Source organism: Lagenorhynchus albirostris, chromosome 1 (assembly GCF_949774975.1).
Source record: "Lagenorhynchus albirostris chromosome 1, mLagAlb1.1, whole genome shotgun sequence".
Lineage (NCBI taxonomy): Eukaryota > Metazoa > Chordata > Mammalia > Artiodactyla > Delphinidae > Lagenorhynchus > Lagenorhynchus albirostris.
The window spans coordinates 37,662,182-37,689,907 of NC_083095.1; the positions used below are offsets into that span (position 1 = coordinate 37,662,182).

At 40.4% G+C, this 27,726-nt stretch overlaps 1 protein-coding gene across 1 annotated transcript in view; it reads right to left on the reverse strand.

The window, feature by feature from the left end:
• Positions 1 to 27,726, reverse strand: part of SYNE2 (spectrin repeat containing nuclear envelope protein 2) — a 329,548-nt gene that overhangs the window by 243,132 nt on the left and 58,690 nt on the right. Inside the window, exons 4-7 of the mRNA XM_060141612.1 lie at positions 2,930 to 2,991; positions 1,870 to 1,965; positions 1,703 to 1,780; positions 1,521 to 1,613 (exon numbers count right to left, since the gene is read on the reverse strand). Of these exons, the coding sequence (XP_059997595.1) occupies positions 1,521 to 1,613; positions 1,703 to 1,780; positions 1,870 to 1,965; positions 2,930 to 2,991 (329 nt within the window). The remainder of the gene's footprint in view (positions 1 to 1,520; positions 1,614 to 1,702; positions 1,781 to 1,869; positions 1,966 to 2,929; positions 2,992 to 27,726) is intronic.

The window sequence follows — 27,726 nt, forward strand, 5'->3', positions numbered from 1 at the left end:
GTGGATGTGTTTAATTTCCAAAAATTCATCAAGCTCTACATTTAAGATTTGTGCAGTTTTCTCTGTGTGTTGTATACTTTTGACGAAAGTTTATTTACAATATTAAAACAAAACTTTAAATTGATTCTTTTTTTTTTAATTTATTTATTTTTGGCTGTGTTGGGTCTTCGTTGCTGCCTGCGGGCTTTCTCTAGCTGCGGCGAGTGGGGGCTACTCTTCATTTAGGTGCACAGGCTTCTCATTGCAGTGGCTTCTCTTGTTGTGGAGCACGGGCTCTAGGCACGTGGGCTTCAGTAGTTGTCACATGCGGGTTCAGTAGTTGTGGCTCGCGGGCTCTAGAGCGCAGGCTCAGTAGTTGTCGCGAATGGGCTTAGTTGCTCCACGGCACGTGGGATCTTCCCAGACCGGGACACAAACCCGTGTCCCCTGCATTGGCAGGCGGACTCTCAACCACTGTGCCACCAGGGAAGCCCCTGAACATATAAGTTTTTAAGTAGCTACAGAAAATACGCACTAATTCAAAATCCCAGGCCTGAAAGAATGTATTTATCAGCCATAAGTGTCATAAAGTCAGGACTATAACCTACTTATTCCCTGTTATTTTCTTTCTTTCTTTTTGTTTTTTTTGGCTGCGTTGGGTCTTCATTGCTGTGTGCGGGCTTTCTCTAGTTGCAGTGAGCGAGGGCTACTCTTCGTTGCAGTGCACGGGCTTCTCGTTTCAGTGGCTTCTCTTGTTGCACAGCATGGGCTCTAGGTGTGTGGGCTTCAGTAGTTTCAGCACATGGGCTCAGTAGTTGCGGCACACGGGGCCCAGAGTGCGAAGGCTTCATTAGCTGCAGCGTGTGGGGCTCAGCAGTTACAGCGCACGGGCTCTAGAGCACAGGCTCAGTAGTTGTGGCACACGGGCTTAGTTGCTCCACGGCATGTGGGATCTTCCAGACCAGGGATTGAACCCGTGTCCCCTACATTGGCAGGTGGATACTTAACCACTGTGCCACCAGGGAAGTGCGCCCTGTTATTTTCTTACTGTCCCAGCACAACAGTTAGCACAAAGTAGGTGCTCAAAAATATTTGTGGAATGAAATGAAAGCTATGAGTCAGTCTTGGGACAGAGCTAGATGTTGCAGGATTATTAGATTAGACAAGGGACCTCAAAAATAGGGAGATTTAACCAAGTTTAATGGGTTAATTTTCAAGAATTTACTCCAGAAGCTTCCTATTCTCTCTTCTGACAGAGTAAATAAACAATAATAAGCAAAAATTTACCATGGCAAGTTCTATTCAGACTGGTGCTGATACCATGGATATTTCAGGATATCATGATAATTCAGCATTCAATTTTCAATTGAAGAATAACATAAGTGGCAAAGGGTCTGCTATATATTTTCCACCTGACAAGACTTCCAGAGGGTCCTATTTCTGGAAGAAGCTCTAGCATCAAGTCACACTTATTGCATTACACTTATTTCATACTGTGGTAATTAGAACAGGAATACTTTTCATATCATCAAACTACTTACATGAAAGTGCAGTATAATTGTCCAAATTAGGCCAAGAATAATGGATGGGTTTCCATCTATAATATCGGTAACGTGAATATTTATTAGTTTGATCTGGAAAAAAAAGAAACGCATGTTAAAAGGAGAAAATATTTCACAGCATTTATCTCCCCAATGAATTTTCATGTGAATTTCATACTCACTGATCGGTTTTTTAGGAATCTCAGGGCATGTTCTATATTGCTTCTACACTGGAATGTATTAGATCCTTTATCTCGAGGCTATGAAATTCAAGCAAAATATATTACTCACAAATGTCATTTTTTTTTTTTAATCCACAAAATTTCTTAATGTTGTTTTAAAAGCTTACCAACTGTTGTCCTGAGAGTACTTCCAGCAGGTCCAGGAGGACATGACCCTTTTTAATGTCTGCGAATAGGTCCGATACAACTGAGGGAGGGGTGTGCTACAAAAGGTCACAAGAAAAGTAATCACTGAAACTTTGGTCCAAAAACACGATAACTTTTAAGAATCTCATACATGTGCTTTTGCATCTTTGCAAAAGCTAAGATTCAGTCGTGATTTTCTTCTTAATTAACAGAATGTAGAAAACACACAAAGTTCCATATCAAAACATGATAAGGAAAGTAGTGAATTTATCTCACAGCAAATTTCCAGTGACAAAACACTCTTTCAGCTTTCACTGAGAGCTTAAAACTTGTGCAGGGAAGTGGCATTCACGATGCTCAGAATCAGCCAATAGTGACCCCTTTGGGGAGATTACATGTCCAGAGTAACCTGTTTATGAATTTCCTCTTTTTAGAATGACAAGCACTGTGCTGGGATGGGTAGCCTGGGTGAAGAGGCTCACTCATTTTGTATCTAGGTTATTCCGGGCACCTGGATCACTGAAGGCCAGGATAGCACAGAGATTAAGATCAAGGCCTCTGGGTCCAGACTGCCTGGGTTTGCATCCCAGCACGATCACTTGTAAGCTGTGGGACCTTGGAGAAGTCACACAATGTCTCTGTACCTTAGTTTCCTTGTTCTCTAAACACAAACAATACTATCTGTCTCAGGATGTTGTGAAGTCACTGAAACATAACGAGTGGTCAGTACATTTAAAGTACTTACAACAGTGTCTAACATAACACTCAACATATATGACTTCTTCTTACAATTTCATTTGATAAAAGAGATGTTACTGCTTTAAATATTTTCTAGCACTGTCTCCCATATCCTTAACAAAAATGCCCCCTTTTCGTGTTGGAAAAGAATAACACATACATCAAAACAAGATCAAGGTGACATTCAGCACATTTTTTCAACCTTTTACATGTCACCAGTGCCATTTGGGGACCAAAACTGAAGGAACAGGAGGAATCACTTAAATATATATTTATAGCTTGATTTGCTCTCTTTTTCCTCACCTTTGCCAACTGTGAGTTTACCCAGCATGTGAAGGTTTTCTTCTGAGTGTCTTCCTGTTCAGCTATTTAAAAAGGACAATAGCAGTTAGAAAACGAGAAGCCTCAGAAACCATTTGAACAAATCAACGTTTCAAAGGTCTGTCACTCTGGGTACGTGTGTGTATCTCACAATCTTATATACATTCTAGGACTTAGTTTAAATTTCAGGTGTTTGTCCAAGAAGTGTTTTGGAAATATAGCACGTTGAAATAAGATATTTCTCAAAGCCACCGTTTAACTGCAAGAGACAACGGTTTTTAATATTTTACCAACAAAAGAATTAGCCCCTACATGACCTTGACAGTGCTGTACAAGAACCTGTGAAGAAAAAAAAGAACTTTTTTTTTCTTTTGTGAAGAAAAAAAAAAGGGTTTCTAATCCAAATGGACTTGCAGTCTAAGCCAACACCACACGGTACTTCAGATAAACCCAGAACATCTGAATACATTTTAAAGGGCTCATAAATTTGCGGCAGTTTAGTCTTGACATTTATCATGAAGAATATATTGTCACTGAATTAACTGTCAATCAGCTGCAATTAGAATCAGAGAGACCTGAGTTCAAATCCTGCCTGTGTTACTGAGTAGCTGTGTGACGTGGGGCAGGTTCCTCGTGGAATAAGGTGATAAGCACTCACCGCTAGAGACTGTTAGTGGTTCACTCAAAGTGAACAGACCCTTGCACCAAGGAAACACAGAAGTGCTAGCTCTCACTATTACTAACCAGGCAGGAGTCCAGGGAAAGATCGGAACACTCGGTGTGGATCCTTCCTTCCTTCCCAGGGCAGGAGAGAGCTCCATCCCAACACCATTCTTCCCCTCACCTCTAGCCCCTCGGCTCCAGCAGACACCCTCAGCCCTGAGGCCAGGGGTTCCCCTGCACACAGGACTGTCTTTCCATTTCCCCAGATCTCCTCATCCTACTGGACAGGGGTGAGAGCAATCCAGACACCCACTCCTCCCTGTGCCTAATGCTTACAGCCTTGTTCCCACCACCTACCGCGGGCTCACCAGATCTCATCTCACTGTGCCTTTGCCCCTCACACACACACACAGTTCACACACTCAGGTCCCCCTCCATTCTCCCTCTAATTTCCAAAAGACTGCACGTCCCCCAATTTTTCTCATCTCCCACCTCTCCTTAACTCCTGAAACCCTTCACTGATGCTGAAATCCATAACAGACAATCAGCGAAATCCCCTACGTGCCCACTACCCTCTTCACCTTTCTGCTCTAATTGAACCTCCACCCTAACCCAGAACTCTGCTTTCCCCACAGCCCTCCCAAGTGACAGCATTGCTTTCTCTTACAGACCTTGGACCACTAGTTCCTTGCTCTTCGCTGCTACTTCCAGATCATTTTCCACTCTCTTTGTCCCTGAAATGCTCCAGCTTTAACTCTCACGGCATCAGAGAGTCCCCACTATTACAGTCATCTACTTACCTCTGTCATTCCTCATCATTTCTCAAAGGTTTTAGTTCCTTCCCCACTGTTGCTCTTTCCAATGTGACCCCTAATTCTTCGTAATTTCAATACACATACTGGTGAAACTTCCAAACTTCTGGCCTCTCTGTTTCTTAAATTCTTCTCCAATAAATGTGTCTTCTGCTCTGCCTCAACCACTCACTGTCATGGTTATACCCTGACCTTGTCATTACTAATAACTACAACTCATGATCTTGAGTTCATGCATCCCCATCTCTGAACATCATTCCCTATCTTTTCAGTTGATTCTCACTAGTGTCTCAACTCCAACAATCCTTGGAGTCCATCAGCAACTCCAAGCCATCAATTCTGCCAGTTTTACACTGTCCCTCGCCCCCTTGGTCTCCTTCCTTTCATCCTTATCCATTGTAAATTCCACGATCAATTATTACAAACATTCCCTTGCACCTATCATTCTGCTGTGTGCTCTTCATCACCACTCTCTGCTCACTCATACCTGCACGCACGCTGCTGAATGTGGCTGGAAGGAAATCCGTAACTGCTGACCAGTCTCATCGTGACCGTCAAGTAGGCCCTCAATGCTGCCTGGAAGTCATAATACACTGCCCTCTCCCACTCCTCTAGACAGCAATTTCACACCCTCTCCTTTTTTCTCAAACTCCCAACGCCTCCCCTCCCATCCTTACTCTCAGCTGAGACCTTGCTTCCCCAGGACACTTAGGGATCATCTACTCCCTTGTCTAGTAACCTATCAAAAGGCTCTGCCTCCTGCCTGTTAGCATGGGTGAGCCAGCCTTGCTCAGACCTAAAGCCAATCCCTTCCTTCCCTCATTCACCAGGTCTCATCCCTTTGGAGCTACTCCAGGACCTTTTACTCCTTTCTCTCCTGTATTATCCTCTCCCCGACCCAAGACCATTCCCATTAGTACTGATCCATGCTATTAATTCGCCCATCTAAAACTAAAAACAAAAAACAACCCTCTTTTGACCCCATCAGGTACAGGTCCATTGTGGCAAAACTCCTCAAATAGATTTGTCTATGTTCCTGGTCTCCAGGTCCCCTCCTCCTTCTCTCTTAACTGAACCCACACCAATCATGCCCTTACCATTCCGCTGAAACTACTCTTTCATCAAGGTCACCATGAATCGAGTTCATCAACAACACCCCCAGCCCCCACTAAAACCAATGATCGATTCTCAGTCTTCATCTTTCTGGAGCAATCAGCAGCATTCAGTACAGATAATCACTCTCTCCTTCTGCTTGCAGGCCCCTATACTCTCTGTCTTCCTCCTCCATCACAGGTTGGCTTCTCTCTTTCTCTCACACTTCATGTCCAATGCCTCGGGAAATCCTCTTACATCCACCTTCAAAATATATTCAGGGGACTTCCCTGGTGGCGCAGTGGTTGAGAGTCTGCCTGCCGATGCAGGGGACACGGGTTCGTGCCCCGGTCCGGGAAGATTCCACATGCCGCGGAGCAACTAAGCCCATGTGCCACAATTACTGAGCCTGCGCTCTAGAGCCCATGAGCCACAACTATTGTGCCCACGTGCCACAACTACTGAAGCCCGCATGCCTAGAGCCCATGCTCCGCAACAAGAGAAGCCACCGCAATGAGAAGCTCGTGCACCACAATGAAGAGTAGCCCCCGCTCGCCACAGCTAGAGAAAGCTCTTGCGCCCCAGTGAAGATCCAAGGCAGCCAAAAATAAATAAATAAATAAAATTTTTAAAAAAAAGAATTATAAAGAACCATAATTTTGTCCTATAATTCAAAACGTTACTCATGTTTTCATTGTTTCCCTAGAATCAGCAGATGATAAGACAATAAATTTTAAACATGTACTGACGCTTACCAAAAAATGTGTTGAGAGCTAACTTTGTTCCTCCATAGAGAAAACTACAGAACAAGTTTTTATGTTTCCAGGATCAAGTTACATGCGCACAAAGTACATTAATCAAGGCCACGTGTATAAGCAGGAAGGGACTATTTCATTATTACAAAAAAGCAGAAATTCAAAACAAAACAAACAACAAGGAAAACAAACAAAGAGGGCTTTTTTTTTTTTTTTTTTTTGCGGTACGTGGGCCTCTCACTGCTGTGGCCGCTCCCGTTGCGGAGCACAGGCTCCGGACGCGCAGGCTCAGTGGACATGGCTCACGGGCCCAGCCGCTCCACGGCATGTGGGATCCTCCCGGACCGGGGCACGAACCCGCGTCCCCTGCATCGGCAGGCGGACTCTCAACCACTGCGCCACCTGGGAAGCCCGAGGGCTCTCTTCTTTATCCTGAAGGAGCCAAGAGGGATTTTTTTTTCTTTCTAGGTGTAAAGTATGGAGAAGAAACTAACCAGGAATACCACCAGGTCCAGGACAGAGAGTCTACACTAACGTTAGGGGAATTATTGTGGGAGAAAGGAATGACCATAGAGGGGGTGAAATGCTGGCACAAAAAGGAATGTAAAGGAGCACTGTGTGCCCAAGGAGTTTGAGTATTGCACATCCACCTGGAAACCTCAGTCATTCTGAACTATTTCCAAGAAAGATGAGGGATCACATGATCACTTCCATGTGATGCTGGACAAAAGGGGTCTTGGTACTGAGCAAACTGAGGACTGTGAACTTTCCTAGGCTGAGAAAACAGGCAGCATATGAGGGCTCTATATGGACTGCTCAACTTGGAGCACCTAGTCTCACATAGGTTGGACTGACCTCTGATAGGGACATAAATTTAAAATAACCAAAAATTTCCAATGAAAACCTTAAGTTATCCCTGTCCTAAACTGATTAAAATCTAAGAGAAACAAGGGGAAAAACAATAAGAGGAGCAGGCAGAACAAATCCCGACCCGAACTCTCCAGTTAGCAAATGAAACCCTCAGGAAAAGGTTTTTAAACTTCATGGCTTTTAACTAACACATTGTTCACCTCTTCATCCTGGAAATCAACCCTTCAAATGCAACAAGGACCCTTGCTAACAGCAGACAAAGATGTCCCAGGTGCAATTAAACACCTTTATGACTACTCAATTAAATGGTTTCATCTGTGCCATGTCACTTATCCCTTGACACACTTTTCTCACATTTTCATACTGCCTTATCCCTGAAAAGTGGTATTAATTCAACAGGAACCAGAGCCAAATAGCTCCCCCTATAGCAGGATAAGTAACCTTTTGTTCTTTTCAAAAGCTGACCCATTGGGGAAAAAAATAATTGAGAGCCACATGCTTTAAAGCAACTTAATTTGAGTGGGTGAGATTTTTTTTTAATGTTGGGTTTTATTTTTTAATTTCCAGAGTAACTTTCTAATGAAATAATAAAACTCTTCTCAAAATGACATAAAGAGAACAGGACCTTTTATTTATTTATTTTTTATTTTTTATTTTTTTAAGACGTTGGGGGTACGAGTTTATTAATTAATTATTTTTGCTGTGTTGGGTCCTCGTTTCTGTGCGAGGGCTTTCTCTAGTTGTGGCAAGTGGGGGCCACTCTCCATCGCCGTGCGCAGGCCTCTCACAATCGCGGCCTCTCTTGTTGCGGAGCACAGGCTCCAGACGCGCAGGCTCAGTAGTTGTGGCTCACGGGCCCAGTTGCTCCCCAGCATGTGGGATCCTCCCAGACCAGGGCTCGAACCTGTGTCCCCTGCATTAGCAGGCAGATTCTCAACCACTGCGCCACCAGGGAAGCCCCTATTTTTTTAATTTAATTTTTATTTTATATTGGAATATAGCTGATTTACAATGTTGTGTTAGTTTCAGGTGTGCAGCAAAGTGATTCAGTTATACATACACAAATATCTGTTGTTTTTCAGATTCTTTTCCCATATAGGCAATTACAGAGTATTGTGTAGAGTTCCCCTGTGCTATACAGTATGTCCCTGTTGATTATCTATTTTATATATAGTAGTATGTATCTGTTAATGCCAACCTCCTAATTTATCCCTCTCTCCCCACCTTTCCCCTTTGGTAATCATAAGTTTGTTTTCTAAGTCTGTGAGTCTGTTTCTGTTTTGTAAATAAGTTCATTTGTACCATTTCTTAGATTCCACATTTAAGTGATATTATATGAAATTTGTCTTTCTCTGTCTGACTTACTTCACTTTGTATGATAATCTCCAGGTCCAACCATGTTGCTGCAAATAGCATTATTTCACTCTTTTTTTATGGCTGAGTAATGAGAAAAAGACCATTTAATCAGCAGACATCAGGGACAGAAAAAGACAAAAACAGACAGAAAATAATAAAATCTATCATAAGGATGAGTTTCTTAAAATGCCAAGGAATAGAGAATGAGAAATTCTCTATTCTGATTTTTAAGGCAAATAAGAAATATATAAAATGCAGGAAAATGTAGTCAGTGAATTTCATTCAGGCCCATATGGCTATCCTAGATTATCATTCTTGGAAAATATCTGGCTGAGTTTCAGAAAGGCATAGAAGGAAAAGGTTTTCTCTAGGTGTCATTACCATAAAAATACATTTAATCTCTGACTTTGTTCTTATTCAATCTGCCTTTTGTGAGCTGGCAACTCATATCCTTAGCTGGAAGGGAACTTAAATGAAAACAAATTGAGTTAAGCTCAATTAAAGAGTGTAGATTTTAAGTTCATTATAAATCTCATTATTAAACTACCAAGGCCACTGTGTCTCAGCAAGGTCCAGTCTCCACAAAAGTTCATCTAAAATGTTGACTCCAGCAGTCCTCCCTGGTAGTAAGAGTTCAAAGGCAGTTACCCAGTCATGAGAATCTCTAATTGACATTTTCACTTAAACACAGAGCAACAAATTCTTACAATGTGGCTTCTCCAAGAATGTTCTCTACTGCATGAGGTCACCAAGGAGGCTTTGCAACCTTCTCTATCCAGGAATTTCCCTTCTTCCCTTTCTATTGCTGGGTTATTGATAACAGGCTTATTGCACATGGCACCAGATTTATTACTTGGATCTTTCACTCTCCTCATTAAAATCTTTTGATCACTCCCTAATTCCTTAATGAATAAATTATAGATTCTTAGCCTAACATTCTAGGTCACTCAGAATTTGACTCCAATCAACTTTTTCCTGACTCATCCCCCATGACTTCCCCACTTACATCCTACTTCTCTAGCCAAACTAGAATATATGCAGCTCCCCAGTTAAGTTGCTCTCTTTTCTGAATCAACATGCTATGTACCCTCTGGACTGGCTAATCCTCCCGCATCCCTCTGCATTCACAGAAACCCCAGCACCCAGCACAATGCACATGGGGGGCATTCGATCAACATTTGTTAAAATGAGACATATCCTGTTCAAATATCCCCTTTGTGAAACAGAAATAATCTCTTCTGGCTCTGGCCTACCACAATACTTTGTTGGGTCTTTTTTTTTTAATCATTATTAGTATTAGGAAGTAATATATAATCCTCATAAAACATGTTTTATAAACAGTAACAGAATTCAAAGTTAATCTTAACTTTCCCCACACACCCATTTTCCTTCCCCAGAGACAACGTTAATTAACAATTTCCTGTGCATCCTTCTAGATTAGACAGGCAAAGAACATAAATTCTAAAGAGCAAGGATTTGTTTTGGTCGGTCACTGGGTTCCTCGCTCCTAGAATAATACCACACAAGTAGAAGGCACTTAGTCAATACTTGTCAAATGAAAGAATGAATGTATGTGTATGTAAATTAAATTACTACACTTGTCGAATGAAAGAATGTATGTATATGTAAATTAAATTACTACACATGATATGGTTTCATTTTTTAAGTTGATAATTCAAAAAGCAGCAATTTAGGTACACTATTTAAAGTTAAAAAGCATCTGTTAAGCCATAAGAAAGTTTTAAAAAGGAGATCATAAACCTTCCACATTACCAGAAAGGAAGAAAATTATCATTTACCCAGTAAAAAGAACAAAGTAGATACATATGTGCCGATGCAGGTATATTCTTAAGTGAAAAAGAGCAAATTATAAAATAGCATGTTTATCATCATTCTACCTGTATTTTTATGAAAGGATAGCTACATGAATAACCAACAGTTTTGTTTCTATCTTATGGTAATTACCACTTGCTGCTCATGTACTGCAGTCATGTACCTCTATGTGGTTTCTCTCCTACTCATTGTATCAACCTTAATATTAAACCCTTATGCTTTTGTGTTTTTGCTTCCCCTTAGACCAGTGCCATGTAGAGAAGAGGTACTCAATACATTTTGCTGATTGAAAGACTTAGTAAATATTAAAAGATTGAGGTTCAAACTGACTTATTGCAAGGAGAAGAATTTATTGGCAACAGTTACTAGGCCTATGTCTTATCCTAATCCTTGTTTTAAAAACCCCTGGGCACAGATGTAGAGAACAAATGTATGGACACCAAGGGGGGAAAGCTGTGGGGGGAAGCTGTGGGTGGGATGAACTGGGAGATTGGGATTGACATATATACACTAATATGTATAAAATAGATACGTAATAAGAAGCTGCTGTGTAAGAAAAATAAATAAAATTCAAAATCAAAAACCCCTGGGTAATTTCTTTCTTCTACTAAGAAAATGTCTTGAACAAAAGGGCATGCACTAATGAGACCCTGCTGCTCTCCCCTGAAACAATGCTGCCAACTCTCTGTTAGACAAGGTAAGAATAACTAAATTCAGACAATAACGCAACACATTTTAGCCATGTGTTCCAACAGCCATCCCAAAGAATCTTACCCAAGCTGTTATCCAATAGAAAGGGAACTAAAAATAATAAGGCCACCTCTTCTATTGTTTCTCATGGAGATGGTAACAAACAAATAAATGAATGAAAACACACAGGCATGCACAATGAAAACAAGAAAAGCCTAAAATATCTGAAGAATAAACAGGAAAAGGCCTGTTACTGAACTACAAAAGGGGAGACTATTAACCAACAGAGAAAGCAGGGGGACAATTTACAACACATTTTCTTAAGCCAAACAAATAAGTAAGTAAGAAAGAAAAATAAATAGTACCAGGACTGAGATCTCACTTATTGAACCAGAAAAGTGAGTTTAGAAGCTAAGTCCTAGCTAACACATCTCGTAAACTCAATGTGCAACCACGTCTCTACTTCAATTCTTTTCATTCACGTATTTCCTCCCAGGAGAATCTGTGTTGTCACTATGGAAAAAACAGCACTTGCCTGTCAAACTCAGCATTCCAGGACTGAAATGACACTCCACCTCCCTACTTCTCCCCAAACCCGCCCTCATCTGTGTTGTCATCTCATGGACTTGACACCACCATCCTTTATCAGCCCCAAGTACAGCCTACCGCCAAATCCTGCAAATTTTCCTCCACATGGCTCTGGTATGCGCCTCCTTCTCTACATCTGACGGCCCTCTTGCCTGATCTACCGTCAGGTCTGGCCTGGACCATGTCCATGGCCAACCAGGTCTGCTCTGCTCCCTTCAATCTGTTCTCCACTTCAGCCAGTACATCTGACCACAGTACCCTTTCCACCCTTTGATGGTTTCTCTCTGCTCTGAGGATCAAAAGCAAAACAGCCTGTGAGGCTTGCACGGTCCACCCCAGAGCATCTCTCCAGCCCGGCACTTACAGCTCTCCTCCATGCCCAGGGCTCCAGCCACCCCATCTTCCTTCAGGGCCTTTACAAGCTATGTCCCCTCCTGCCACAGCTGTTTGCACCACCCTGCCCTCCTCACCTACTTGACTTCTAATTACCCTTAGGGCTCAGCTCAATTGTTGCATCCCGAAGGAAACCTAAGTCAATCTGTCTTCCTCCACTACTTAGCATCGGCCTCAACTGATAATCATTGACAAGATTAAGAGCATGGGCTCTAGAGCCAGACTACCTGAGTTTGATCCCGTATCTGCCACCTACTTGCTACGTGCCTCAGTCTTCTCATTTGTAAGATGGGGATTAACAGTACCTACCTCACAGAGTTGCTAAAAGGATTAAGTACTTGTACTGATGTAGAATCAGAGATCAACAACAGATAATCCCAAAGGCTAAATGTAGCCCACCACCTATTTTTGTAAATACAGTCTTCTTGGAACACAGACACACTCATTTGTTCACATATTGTCTGTAGCTACGTTCATGCTAAAATGGCAAATTGAGTAGTTGTGACAGAGACCATATGGACCTCAAAGCTAAAATATTCACTACCTGGTCCTCTACAAAAAAAGTTTATCAATCCCTGGCAAGATTACGCTTGATCTACACAAATGAATATTAGCTACAACAGGGATGAATGTTGAAATCATTATGCTAACTGAAAGAAGGCATCACAAAATACCACATATTATATGATTCCACATGTACAAAATGTCCACAATAGGACAGTCTATAGACACAGAAAGTAGATCAGTGGTGGCCTCGGCCTGATGCAGGGAGGAGTACAAGGTTTTGGAATAAAATGGGAATAAAGGGTATGGGGTTTCTTGGGGGGTGAGGGGGGCGGGCGGTGATAAAAATGTTCTAAAATTAAATGCAATGGTTGCACAATTCTGTGAGTATACTAAAAATGATTGAATTGTACACTTTAAATGGGCGAGTTGCATGGTATGTGAATCACATCTTGAATTATATCTCTATAAAGCCGTTCCTAAAAAAATATTAGCTAACATCTGTGAGCTAACTTGATGACTATCTGCCTCCTCACTAGCCTACGGGCTCTAGGAGAGCAGAGGCCAGGTCCGATTTAGCGCCTCACTTTGCCTGCAGCTTGTACACAGTGTGTTTCACGTTGTTCGAATTCAGAAAGCATTTGTTGAATGAATGGTTATTTGGCTGGGGCAGGAGCGAGAGGGGCTTGTTGCTATTTTTCCCCAGTGAACCCACAGATTTAAGTACTTAGTTTGTTGGGGAAATCTATGACACACAGCAAAGAATTTCTGCTTAGGGCCTTAGCATGTAGGATCCAGCAAGGTCCTGTAGCCACATGAGGCAACCACACCCTTATGCAAACACCTGAGATTTTCACACTGAGGCTTTTGTTTCCAGCCCCATGGAACATAGCTCCTGGCTCTCTGCGTAAAAGCAAATCTTGTATTTCTAGCACATGAAAATGAGCCCACAATACAGATAAAATGCCTAGGATCTGGGGTGCTATTTTTTTCTCTTCTTTCTTACCCTCTTCTGACTCACCTGAGTTGCTCAATAAACATCTGTGGAATGAATAAATTAAAGAAATGACTACATTTCTTTTAGCACGTATCTCTTACTCCTTACTGCCTTTCACCAACCACATTAACACTGTGAGCATTTTTCTTGTGAAAATCAAGGTGTGAGCCTAAACACCTTCCACCGGGGCAGCAGTCCAAGCACCTCTGACTTCTGAGTGCAAAAGAGCCAGACTGCACTAAGGAGATACGTGCCGTGATTACAAATCTAGGATTCCTACACTTTTGAATGCCAGCGAGTCATGGTTTAAGTGCAGGGTTCTGTGCCCCAATTCCCAGAGATCCTGACTGAGGGGGTTCACATAGCTCACGCTCAGAAACTCCTAGCTAAAGTAATTAGACTGGTTTACATGTGTGACTTATTCTTGAGACAACAAGGGAACAGGAAGGGCCTGGCAAAAATAGTAATGAAATAATAAACTGAGATATTAACATAATGTAATGCAATGTAAATCTATTCTAATTTATGGGTATCCTAAGACACGCGTGGAGGGGCTCAGAAGGCTTGCTGAAACAAGCCATGTCCAGGAATAAGTAGGACTCGAGGGTAAGGAACAATGACACTATTTCATTAAAGCTTCTAGTCAGGTGGTCAGGCAGGCATTTTGTAAGTGAGAAAACTATAGCTCCCAGAAGATGAAGGGTTTTTAGTCACTCATTCAATAAGCATTTATTGAAAGTCTACTGTGCCCTGGATACTGTGCTCTAGTTGTCACATCTGGTGAGAGAGAAATTCAAATCCAGACATGTCTGATACCAAAATCCATGTTCTTTTCATTATAATTAAAAATCAGCTTAAATGCCAGATCCGTGGCCCCTCCAGCTACCACCCTATCTCTGTCCTCCCCTTCAAACCCAAACTTCTTGAAAGAATTGTCTACCCTGGCTGTCTTCACTTCCTCACCTACCACTCACTTCTCAACCCACGAAAAGCTGGCTTCCACCCCAGCCTCTCCACTTAATTCTGAGCAGGGCCACTTATAATATACTCATTGCTAAACCTCATGGATACTTCTCAGTACTTTTTGGATAACTTGAAACTTCTGATACTGTTTACTACCCTCTCCTTCTTGAAATATTCTCTTTCTTAGGATTCCACAGTACCACACTCACCTTGTTTTCTTTCTACTTCTTTGGACACCCCTTCCCAGGCCCTATTATGGTCTGGTTTTGCTTTTTCTATCTCTGGAATGTTCTGCCTAGGCCCTTCTTCTCTTTCTCTAGATACCTTCATCTACTCCCAGGGAACCAATCACCATTTATATACTAATCACTTCCAAATCTTTACCTTCAGCCCAGGTGTCTGTTTCTCCTGAGCTGTGCATATGTTTATTCCACTATCTTCTGGGTATCTCCACCTACTTATTCCAGGGACAGTTCAAACTCAGCATTTCCAGAACTGAGTTACCATCTCAATCAAAGTTGTTACCATCTCCCACCAAAGTTGTTCTCCTGCATTTTTTTTCAGTTCCATCATCCACTCATTTGCCCAAGAATAAACCTGAGTCATCTTTGATACTTCTCCCTCCCTTTCCCATATCCAGTCAATCAAAACGTCCTGATAATTACCTCAATAAAGCTGAAAATAAAAATTATTTCATATGATATAGCTTATATGTGGAATCTAAAAAAAAGGGGTACAAATGAACTTATTTACAAAACAGAGGTAGAGTCACGGATGTAGAAAACAAACATCTGGTTAGCAGGGGATGGGGAGGGGAATAAATTGGGAGATTGGGATTGACATATACACACTACTATATATAAAATAATCGACAAGGACCTCCTATATAGCACAGGGAACTCTACTCAATACTCTGTAATGGCCTACCTGGGAAAAGAATCTAAAAAACAAAAAGAGTGGATATATGTATATGTATAACTGATTCACTTTGCTGTACACCTGAAACTAACACAACATTGTAAATCAACTATACTCCAATAAACATTTTAAAAATAAAATAAAAATTAAAAAATTTTAAAGCCCTGAAAATTGTATCTATTAGATATCTCTGGATACCCATTTCTCTCCATCCATACCGGCACCTCCTAGATGAGGACACCATTATCTCTCAGCTGGTCTTCCTGTCTCCACACTCAGTCCCATAAGACCACACCCCACAGTGCCCCCTGGGTGATTTCTAAATCACTAGTTCTGAATATGCTTCTACTCAGAATCCTTCAGTAGCTTCCCCTTGGTCTTAAGAAAAACTTCAAACCCCTATACATTTACATGACCTCATCTTTTCACACTCTCCTTCAAACTGTAATCCTCAGTCTCGTTAAACATCCGTTTCCTGGAATGTGCCACATTCAGCCTCATCTTCTGGCTTTTATATGCCGTCACCGCAGCCTGGAGCACTCTTTCCACCTTCAATGCCTGCTCATCTATTAACACATTTTAGGTCTAAGCTTAGAAATCACTTCCTCTGAAACCTTTCCCTGACTCCCAAGTCTGGGTGAGGTATTCCTACTCTGTACCTCTATAGCACCATGTCAGCTCTCTTTGCAGCACACATCATACTCTACTGTTGATATAATTGTCTGTATCCCTATAATCAGAACATACGTTTCAGGACAGCACATGCCATGTGCCATCCCCTGTGTTCAGCACAGTGTCATACACCATAGGTATTTAAAAACACTTGTTGAATAATGAATGAACAAATAAATGAATGGGGCTCTAGCAATAAATGAACCTAACTTAGGAAAAGCATAACAGTTAATGGAGTAGTATCTCTTACTTTAAAAAATCCTACATTTCCCTTCAACAAGTACCTGATATCAACAAAATTTCTTGAAATGTTAAGTCACTGTCTCTACTCCCTCACCTCCCATTCTCTCCTCAACCCCCTCCAGTCAGGCCTCCATCTCTACTATCTGAGCGTGGCGAATGTATTAGAGCCACCAGCTGACTCTATGAACCCAATCCAATGGCCATTTCTCTACTTAACACAGTTGACCATACACCCTTCTTGAAATATCTTCATCTAGGGGTTTCCAGGCCATCACACTTGCCTGGTTTTCCTTCTTTGGCCTTGGCCACTCCTTCTCAGTGTCCTTTGCTTGCTCCTCCTCTTCTGTTTGATCTCTGAACACTGCAAGACCTAAAAGGTATGCTCTAGCTACATATTCCATAGGTGATCTCATCCAGTCCGTGGCTTTAAATGTAAGTATACCAGCCATATGCTGATGGCTGCCAAATCTATACCTTTCTCTAGAACTCTGAATCCTGACATCCAACTGTCTACTTGACATCTCCATCTGGATATCAAATAAGCATCTCATACCTATCATGGCAAAAATACAAGCCTGATTTCCCCCAAAACTAGTTTATCTGCCAATCTTTTTTTTTTTTTTTTGCGATATGCGGGCCTCTCACTGCTGTGGCCTCTCCCGTTGCAGAGCACAGGCTCCGGATGCGCAGGCTCAGCGGCCATGGCTCATGGGCCTAGCCGCTCCATGGCATGTGGGATCTTCCCGGACCGGAGCACGAACCCATGTCCCCTGCATCGGCAGGCGGACTCTCAACCACTGCGCCACCAGGGAAGCCCTATCTGCCAATCTTTATCACAATAAATTCCATAACCAATTGCTCAAGCCAAAAATTTAGAAATTATCCTTAATTTCTCTTATTAATCACCCAATCACCCCAATGTTCACAAACATCCTTTGAAAAGAAATCCGTGGTTCTTCATCCCATTGCTACTACCCTGGGTCCAAAATACTATGATATCTCACCAGGGCTACAACAAAAGCATCCTAATTGGCTTCCCTGCTTCCCCTCCTGCTCCCAGATAATCCCCTCTCCACCCAGCAGCCAGAGTGGAAAATGTAAATCAGATCATGTTACTCCCTTGATTAAAACTTTCCAAAGGTTTCCCATCCACACATCTTAGCTTAGAGCTGATGAATCCCTGCCTAACCCAGCTCTGCCTTGCTCTCCAATCACCCTGCCCCTCATCCACCACAATCCAGCCACACCAGGCTCCCTTTGCTCCATGAATTCACCATCTTGTTGAGTTCTTCCTTGAGCCATTGTCTCATACTGGAATGCTCCTCCCTAGTTCTTTGCACAGCAGCTCCTTTGTGTTATTCAATTGCTCCTTAAGTGTCTCCTCTTCCTTCTCTGACACCTGATCTAAAGAAGATGCCCAAGCATAAATCCATTTTTGCATAAATCTGTTTTTGATATTTGCTATTTTTCTTAATGATTTATTGTTTGTCTCTGTAACTGAAATGCAAGCCTCGTGGGGCACATGAAGCTTACTGGAGTTGTTCACCTCAATAACCTCTCAACCCAAAATAGTGCTTGATAAAAAAAAAAAAAAATAGTGCTTGATACAAGGTGGGGTTTCAGGGAACACATGCTGCATGAATATATCAATGAACAGATTTACCTGTATTCATAAAAACCGTAATTACGTGATAAAGTGGTTAAGTGTGAATTCAACTGTACTTTTGAAACATTTTGTTTTGAAGACATCAAACCACCCTGGAAGTTCTGCTGAGTAAACACTCAGACTGAGGCAGACAGACACATACAGCAGAACTAGTTTGTACTCTGAATATCCTTCTTAACTGAAGACAAGGCCAACAACGCCCACGTTTTGGAAAGATCCTACATGTTACTCAAATTTGAGAAGGGCTGTTGGTGTTCTGTATTTGAGCCAGGTGCCCTTGATCTTGTAACATTTCGCTACCCGTGTAATTGGTAGTACCCTTTGTAGTAAAGGCTGAAAAGACAAAGGCGTGACCCGTGCATGCTGCTCCACCCCAGAGGCAGAGAGCAAGTGTGTGTGGCTGCTCTTCTCCCATTTTCTTCCAGTGCTCATTCAACACATGTTGCCTCATAGACCATCAATGACCAGGAGAGATTATTCACCCAGAATCTCATATCTCTCCTGCAAAGATACACACATTATCTTTCTAAGATATACATATATCTAAGATATACACACATGATAATGTCAAACATTCCATTTCTCTAATAAATCATTCATAGCTTTTTAGCTATCATTTTTAAATGACTCTAAAAATAGCCGGTGGTTATTAGTAAACTTCAGCTCTCATACATATTGAGAACAACAAATACAGTTACCTTTTACCAAATTTCCCTGCTGAACGTTTTAGAAAAATGGAACCATTTGGAGAAATTATAATCACCAATGCTGAAACCAGATGAGGGAAGTAATCTCTTGAAGAGGCACATTTAGAATGACCTCTGATTTTTAGAGTATAAAATCACACACTAAACCCACCAGATGGTTATAAATTAATCTCTTATATTTACTTCAAATTTTCCCATTTCTAAAGGGAAATTATTTTGAGTTTTATTTTTCCTAATATACTACTTCAAGCTCTGAATAATTACACCCCCTCCCAACACACACGCATACACAACAAATGCTCAGAAAATCTTGTATCGCCCATGGGGCTAATTAAAAAGGATTCTGATTTCTATAAGGAATGAATGAGATCTTTGTTAACCTACTTTAACAGGACTCTAAATGACCCTGGATTTATCTTGCCCTACTTTTCAAAATGTAACTGACCCAGAATAAAGTAAGCTTATCCCCAAACTCCTGGCAAAAACAGAACCAAAGTTCCCAGAAGACAAAACCGTATATACAACCTAAAAAGAAAAAAAAAAAAAAAGAAAAAGAAAAAACCTTTCCCTGAAAAACATCATTCACTGCAAACAACACTGCTTCCAGAGCTATTTTGTTTTTCATTTAATTGGAATATTTTTAAGATTATGAAGCTTTACAATATGAAGGCAAATAATCCTCCAAAAAAACACAGCAGAAGACAGTATCAGCTATTATGATATCAGGAACTTTCTGGAAGCTTTTTTGTTGGGACAGTACAGCACTGATAGCTGGTGAAGGACTATAACTTGATTATTTTCTCCGGGTGTAATAATCACCTAATTGGCAAAAAAACAAAGAAACCCAGAGATGATTTGCTTTTATTCATAATAACAAAGCAGTCTGCCTTGGTTAAAGAAGCAAAAATACTGTCTGCGTATTTCTTACTCTTCATTCATCATTTCCATCAAAATCCCACATTGGGGACCTAGGTGCAAAAGGGCAGAAATCCTACCCAGAAGCATTTTATTAAATCCACTCCTCTTTCTCAGTCTTCACAGTTTCATTCACTCACTGTCATAAGGTAGAACAGAATTTCTCTCAGAAACATGATACTAAAACACTACTGAGCCCCTAAACACCATATACATACCTCACTGCCTCGTGTCTAAAGAAATCTTTGTTTCCATCCTGTGTGATTTTCCTGAACACTGAACCATTTTTCTAATTCAGGATACTTTATATTTTTTTTTCTTTTTTTTAATTTAAATTTAATTTTTACTTTATATTGCAATATAGTTAATTGACAATATTGTGTTAGTTTCAGGTGTACAGCAAAGTGATTCAGTTATACATACACACATATCCATCTTTTTCAGCTTCTTTTCTCATATAGGTTATTACAGAAGATTGAGCTCCCTGTGCTTCACGGTAGGTTCCTGTTGATTATCTACTTTATATATACTAGTGTGTCTATGTTAACCCCAAACTCCTAATATATATCTTTATAGTGGAATGGCCACTCAGTTTTTCATTACACGGTTTTTTATTGAAAGCTTAAAACACGTCAGAAATTTCACTGGCAATAAAGATACAAGATTTCCTATGCAGGGCACCTAACATGCTTAGAGGAACTCAGATGGCTTATTAGAGCCTTAGAGATGTCCAAAGATGAAAGGAAACTCCAGGATAAGGAATAATTACAGAGTGTTCAGCAGGAAAACAAACTCCTGGGAAGTTCTTATTTGTCTTACTTGTTGATGTCACTTTCACATGATGTCAACAGGCAAAAGCACAGCTGGACTACACGCCTCTTGCAGGTGCTCAATCTATTCATCTTTGCATCCTTAACACCCTACCTATGTTTGCCATCCAGTATTTACTGAACAAGTGAATAAAATTCAACATTACATCACATAATTGTTCTTGTAATCTAACCCAACGAACACAAATATTTTCTAATGTTATTAAAAGGAATACATAAATTGAAAGCCTCCCTTCAGATGGATACTCAGTAAATCATGAATAAATTTAAATGGAGTAATAACCTAACTACAGAGACTCACATTTCACCGCTCAGCCCTACCAAGCAATGTCTACCCAGAAGGCATAAAAGGCTTTTTAACCTTTTAAAATATGTCATCTAGAAGATAACAGCACTAAATAAAACATATGAGCATTGTTTGAAACAACACAGTAACTTGGCTGGACATCGTTTTATACAGGTTCGTGCAGATGGTTAACCATTCACCAGCATTTTGGCAGGACTGCATGAAAGTTAACTCCACGTGTGGTGGCAAAGGTAACAGAATACACACTCCTTCCTAGTCCTTTGTCTAATTGATGATAACATTCTCTATTCGGATGCTGTTGCTCTAATGAGCTACCATTGGCCTACCTCATTTTTGAAAACAAAATAATGTGCTCCTGGTACATAAAATTATGAAACAACTTAAATCGGGACTTCCCTGCCAGTCCAGTGGTTAAGACTTCACCTTCCAAGGCAGGGTGTACAGGTTCAATCCCTGGTCGGGGAGCTAAGATCCCACATGCCTCACAGCCAAAAAACCAAAACATAAAACAGAAGCAATATTCTAACAAATTCAATACAGACTTTAAAAATGGTGCACATCAAAAAAAAAAAAGAAAGAAAAAACTTAAATCTGAAATGTATAAAGTGTCCAAAATTGCCATAGCTACCACTTAAAATATCACAAGATGAGTCAGCCTAGTCAGTCAATTTCACTCATTGTTTTCTGGGTTTTTTTTTTCAGTATGCGGGCCTCTACTGTTGTGGCCTCTCCCATTGCAGAGCACAGGCTTCGGACGCGCAGGCTCAGCAGCCATGGCTCACGGGCCCAGCCGCTCCACGGCATGTGGGATCTTCCCAGACCAGGACACGAACCCATGTCCCCTGCATCGGCAGGCGGACTCTCAACCACTGCGCAACCAGGGAAGCCCCACTCATTGTTTTTAATTGAACTATAGTTGATTTAAAATATCATGTCAATTCCAGGTATCTATTTCACTCATTATTAATTTGACTTTCAAATGGGCCCTCTACCCGTGTCGTGCTATTAAGCTTTCCATGACATAGGAAGTTCTCAAGAGTTTCTTTGAACACAGGATGTTTTATCTACAACAATTTATTTTAAGCATATTGATATAAAATAGTATTTAATGGTCTTATTATTTGATGCTATTAAAATACTTGGTGAAAAGACACTAAATAAAAAGGAAGTTAAGGGGGTTCCCTGGTGGCGCAGTGGTTGGGAGTCTGCCTGCCAATGCGGGGGACGCGGGTTCGGGCCCTGGTCCGGGAAGATCCCACATGCCGCGGAGCAGCTGAGCCCATGTGCCACAACTACTGAGCCTGCACTCTAGAGCCCGCGAGCCACAACTACTGAGCCTGCACGCCACAACAATTGAAGCCCACGTGCCTAGAGCCCATGCTCCACAGCAAGAGAAGCCACCACAATGAGAAGTCCACGCACTGCAACCAAGAGTAACCCCTGCTCCCCGCAACTAGAGAAAGCCGGTGCACAGCAACGGACCCAACACAGCCAAAAATAAAAAAAAAATAAAAGAAATAAATTTATTTTTTTTAAAAAGGAAGTTAATACTTTGGACATTATAGCTGCTACCACTATTATCTCAAGCAGCTCAGCTTCTAACTTTGGAGCTTCTCCACCTTATTTTGCATAGTCAATAACTGCAGAGTCCTACTGAGTCTTCCACCTTAATGGTTTCTTATCAGTCCCATACTTTCCTACTCACTGCTATAACTCGAATCCACGCCAACATTACCCAATACGCAGATATATGCAAAGCTTTCTAATCAGTTTCTCCAATTTCACTTTCTCACCCCTTTCAAGTCTTCCTATACCTCAAACCCAGACTAATCTCCTAAGGCACAACTCTGACCATGGACCCTGTCCTCTCATTCCCAAGACCCAATAGCTACCTGCTGCCTAAAAGCAAAATCCCCAAACTTCTTGGGCTTGAATTCAACTCCCTCAAGGATCTTCATCTCAGAAATCCTACTGAAGGGATTCCTCCTTTGGTCTCAAATTAAATGGAATGGCAAAGAAAGTCCCTTCCAACTTGAAAACTCTGTGGTATTATCCAGCTTTACCCTTTACTGCTTCCATAATCGTATCTGCCCGATACATCAAAGAAATGTTCTCTGAACATACCTTTCCCACCTGAAGAGCTTAGCAGAGATGTTATTTCAGACAAAATATGTACTTACTATTCTCTTAGGATAAAAGGGAAGGAAACATCTATTATTTTGCCAGGTAAGAAATCCAATGGAAAGATGTAAAGAAATTCTATAATGGAAACCTCAGTAAAGCAAATAATTTTTAAAAGCAACCATTTATTTATCATTTTAATAGCTTAAACTTTCATATCTATAATCTATTTAAAATGTGGACCATCCATGGTAGTACAAAATGCACTAAACTAAAATAAATTCCAGTTTTTACATTAATCTGCTCAAATTGTTCAAATTCACAAATGTCATTTCTTTTTCCTCCCTAAAATCCAACCATTTCAATATTACTATCCTCACTAGACTAAGAGATCACAAATATCTCTCTACAAAAAGTGCCTTTAAAAATCCCTTCATATGGGCTTCCCTGGTGGCTCAGTGGTTGAGAGTCCGCCTGCCGATGCAGGGGACACGGGTTCGTGCCCCGGTCCGGGAAGATCCCACATGCCGCGGAGCGGCTAGGCCCATGAGCCATGGCCACTGAGCCTGCGCGTCCGGAGCCAAATCCCTTCATAAAGACATTTTCTCAAAGATCACACAAATGATGAACAATAAATGATGTTTATTGTCCTGCTCTATGAATTTCAGCAAAGCACTGCCTGATTCCTTAGGTCTGATGCCTTGTTGGCCTTGCACACATAATATACCTGTTTTCATAGCATATCAACAATGATTCACCGCATTTCAATGCAGACATTTTAATCTTTTCTTAAGCGTATTATTCTCAGTCAAGGTATGGCCATAATTGCCTCACCTTATATAAGTTTTTGGCTAAAATAAAGTAGGCATTATTAGTTAAATAGGCCTCTTTCTTCCTTTTAAAAAAAGGTTCTGAAATGAGGAGAAAAAACCTTTCTTATGAGTGGTCATCCTGAGCCTTTCATATGACATAAAATCTCTTTACTCATATTACTCCAAGGATCACTAAGCACATGCGAATTCTGTGAAATACAAGTCTGCTTACATGGTGTACAAAGCCAAATGATTTTAAGACTATTGCCAACAGCCTGCAGTTCAGTAGTTGCTAATGTTCATAATATTGTCTATCAATGTTTTTGTCTACATAGCTAATAGCCGTGCAATGAAACCAAAGTTACCTTCAGAAATACATACAAGTTCCTTCTTGCTTTCCTTCCTTCCTCCCTCCCTCCTTTCTTTCTTTCTTTCTTTCAGCAACTCAGGCCGAAAGAATCATTACAAATCTGCTGATAACAATACAGAACTTAACTTTGGGAAATCCATTCATTTCATGGTTAAGTCTTCATTCTACAGTCATGGGAACTCCTCAGTTGAGAGTATTTGGCTAATGTGAGCAGCCCTTGCCCAGTGTAAAGCTGACTATAGTATAGTATTGGTTTTCCACCTCTCCCCCTATAGAGCAATGCATCCAGCAGCATATTCCTCTAAAGAGACCATGAAGGAAAAATCATTCACACCGGCAGCACATGTATATCACATTTCCATTGCCAAGCAGCCCATACTCATCTCCTACTGTAGAGCAGATTGTATAACCTAGTATAATTCAAAACATGCTACAAGAAAACACTCATTTATCAGTAATTTGCTAATTATTTTGAGCTACTTGTGAACCTGAGATTAATGTTACTTGAAAATGCCCATCCATATTCAGGATGTGAAAGATTGCTATAAAAATTAAAAATATAAAAGTTTGCTATGGATTAACTAGGGTAAGGCTAAGATTTATTTGCACTTTCCAGAGAAAGTTGTTCAGGAAATTCCCTCTTTCAAATTGTTCTTTGAACTATGTCGGAGTGGCTGTGGTGCAGTGGAAAGAAAACTATCCTCCAGGTCAAAACTGAGCTCTGCTGCTCACTAACTGTGTGACTCTGGGGGAGTAATTCCATCTTTGTGAGCCACAGCTTCCTTCTCTGTATCTTGGAGATAAAAATATCTACCTTACAGTGTGGTTGTAAGGATCAAATGAGGTAATGAACGTAAGGGTGCTGTGTAAGCTAGAGCATGCTACATAAAACTCTACAGTGGGGAAGAAAACATCTTTAAATATAACACCTATAATATTATTATAAGTGCTAAAATAGGTACTATGGGAGAACAGAGGAGACAGTGTGAATCTCAGGCAAAGAAAGAGTGCGGCTCATGGAGAGGGCCGAGTCTGGCTAAGTTTGGGATGAACAGGGATAGAGGAGGCCTAGATGAGCTGGACTCTTCCAGTGGAAAGAGGAGACAGGAGAGCTGCAGGGGGAACCACCTGAACAAAAGCACACAAGCAGGGGAGCATGGCCCCTCAAGGAGCCATGGGGCTGGAGCACAGGGTGCTTGTGGGAGATGAGGGCAGAGAGAAAGGTGAGCAGCAGACAGGAAGTGCCTGTGAGCCACACCAAGAAGTCTAGACTTTATCCCACGTGTGATGGGAAGCCATTGAACAGAAATGTCAAAACTGAAAACCAGACATCTGGTTTACCATTTTTTCCCATCCACCATGCAATTTCTACTCTAGCTGTGTGCTCCTGGACAAGAAATCCTTTGGGACAAAGACTTTAACTGTAATATCTACAAAGAAATTACGATGCATTTACTGAGCTCCTACTCTATGTTCCTACTCTATGTCAGGCAAGCATGGTGCTAAGCCCTTTGCATGCATTATGGTTCATCTTCAAAGCACAGGTGCAATATAGGCATCATCACCCACATTCTAAATATGAGGAAACTGAGACAAAAAAGATAAAGTCTCTTATCCAAGTTCAAAGAACTGGTAAGTGGCAGAGCCAGCATGAGAAATTAGATTTACCTGGAAGTTTGCACTTTTTGACTGCTTTCAGCCAACTCCACCACCACCACTGCCTCTGGTAACCACAAATCTGATCTTTTTCTGTGAGTTTCTATGTTGGGTTGGTTGTTTGTTTTTGAAGTATTATTGACCTACAACACTATATTAGTTCCTGTTACATAACACAGTGTTTAAATATCTCTATACATTTCAAAAGGATCGCCATAATAAGTCTAGTTACAGTCTGTTACAAGATAAATAAGTACTAGGGGTGTAATGTACGCATGATAAATATAATTAACACTGTTCTATTTTATATATGAAAGTTGTCAAGAGTAAATCCTAAGGGTTCTCATCATATGGAAAAAAAATTTTTTGTTTCTTTAATTTTGTATCTATTTGAGATGATGGATGTTCACTGCACTTACTGTGATTACCAGTTCATGATGTATATAAGTCAAGTCATTATGCTGTACACCTTAAACTTATACAGTGCTGTATGCTAATAATATCTCAATAAAACTGGAAGAAAAAAATCAAATAAATGCATACATAAATACTTATCAGGATCAATTGATTCAGGAAAAAAGGAAGGGAGGGAGGGAGAGAGATAAAGAGAGAAAGGAAGGGAAGGGAAGGGAAGGAAAGGGAAGGAAAGGAAAGGAGGAAGGAAGGAAGGAAGAAAGAAAAAGGAAGGAAGGAAGGAAGGAAGGAAGGAAGGAAGGAAGGAAGGAAGGAAGGAAGGAAGAAATTAGATTTACCGACCATTTATTGATGCACTATCTCCCTGATACACTTTAGGGCACATGAATTACTACTCATATTCAACCAAAACTTGAGAGAAAAATAAGAACATTGGGTTTTTTCCGATAAATGAAAATTTGATTCAAACTACTTATGACGAGTATATAACACCATAAAAATGCACTTACTGAGAATTTTTTAAATTCTTACCTCAAGTACTATCCCTCAAAATATGTTTCTTGAGTCTATACAAATTACATGATATTTATTTTTAAAAGCCATTGACCCCAAGGTCAAGAAGCTAATCATTCAAAACCATGTTTAATTAAAAAGAGATATCAGAAAGAAAGTCTTTCGGGGATCTTTATCATACATGACACAAATAAATATAATGCACAGCATGGTGACTATAGTTAATAATGTTGTGCTGCATATTTGAAAGTTGCTAAGAGAGTAGATCTTAAAAGTCCTCATCACAAGAAAAAGAAATTCTGTAACTATGTATGGTGACAGATGTTAATTAGACTTATTGTGATGATCACTTCACAACCTACACAAATACTGAATTGTTATATTGTACACCTGAAACTAATATAATGTTATATGTCTATTATACTTCAATTCTTCTATTTAATAATAAATTAAAAATTAAAAAAATTAGTGACTCAAAAGCTATGGCTTCTAAATAACATTCTAAGAATGTTACATAATGCTGTCAATAATCTTTCAACTACTTTAAAATACACAGTGACATAAATATTTTCAAAAACTTGCCATACCCTTATTTATTCTACACTAGCTGACTTTACTCAGCTCCAAGATATGCAACAGAGGTGTAAAGTCTAGTGGCTAAGGAATTTTCAAAGTATATAACAAATATTGCCAAGAAACATTAAAAAAAATACGGACAGTACTTATTTGCATAAAGGCACACATAATTCATGGGACTGAAAGTTCACTCACTTTTAATACTACTACTATTCCTTTTTATTAGGGCAAAATAAGGATGTACATTCAAAAAGATGTAAAATAAGTGCAAACAATGCCAAGCAAACTATGGTTAACTATTTAATTTTCATTGCAAATAAAACACATGCACTCAGATTGAGAAACCGAGATACCAAGTTCCTTCCAGGTATTCCTTACTTTCCTAAGTAGCTGAGATAGCAGTAAAGATACTGAAGTATACTGAAAGATTCTACAATTGGAAAAATACAGATACATGTATATATTTTACCATAAGAGAGACAGAAAGCAATACAATTTGTGAATAGATGAGAGTTAGGTTCTCACAGTTACCACACCCAATCT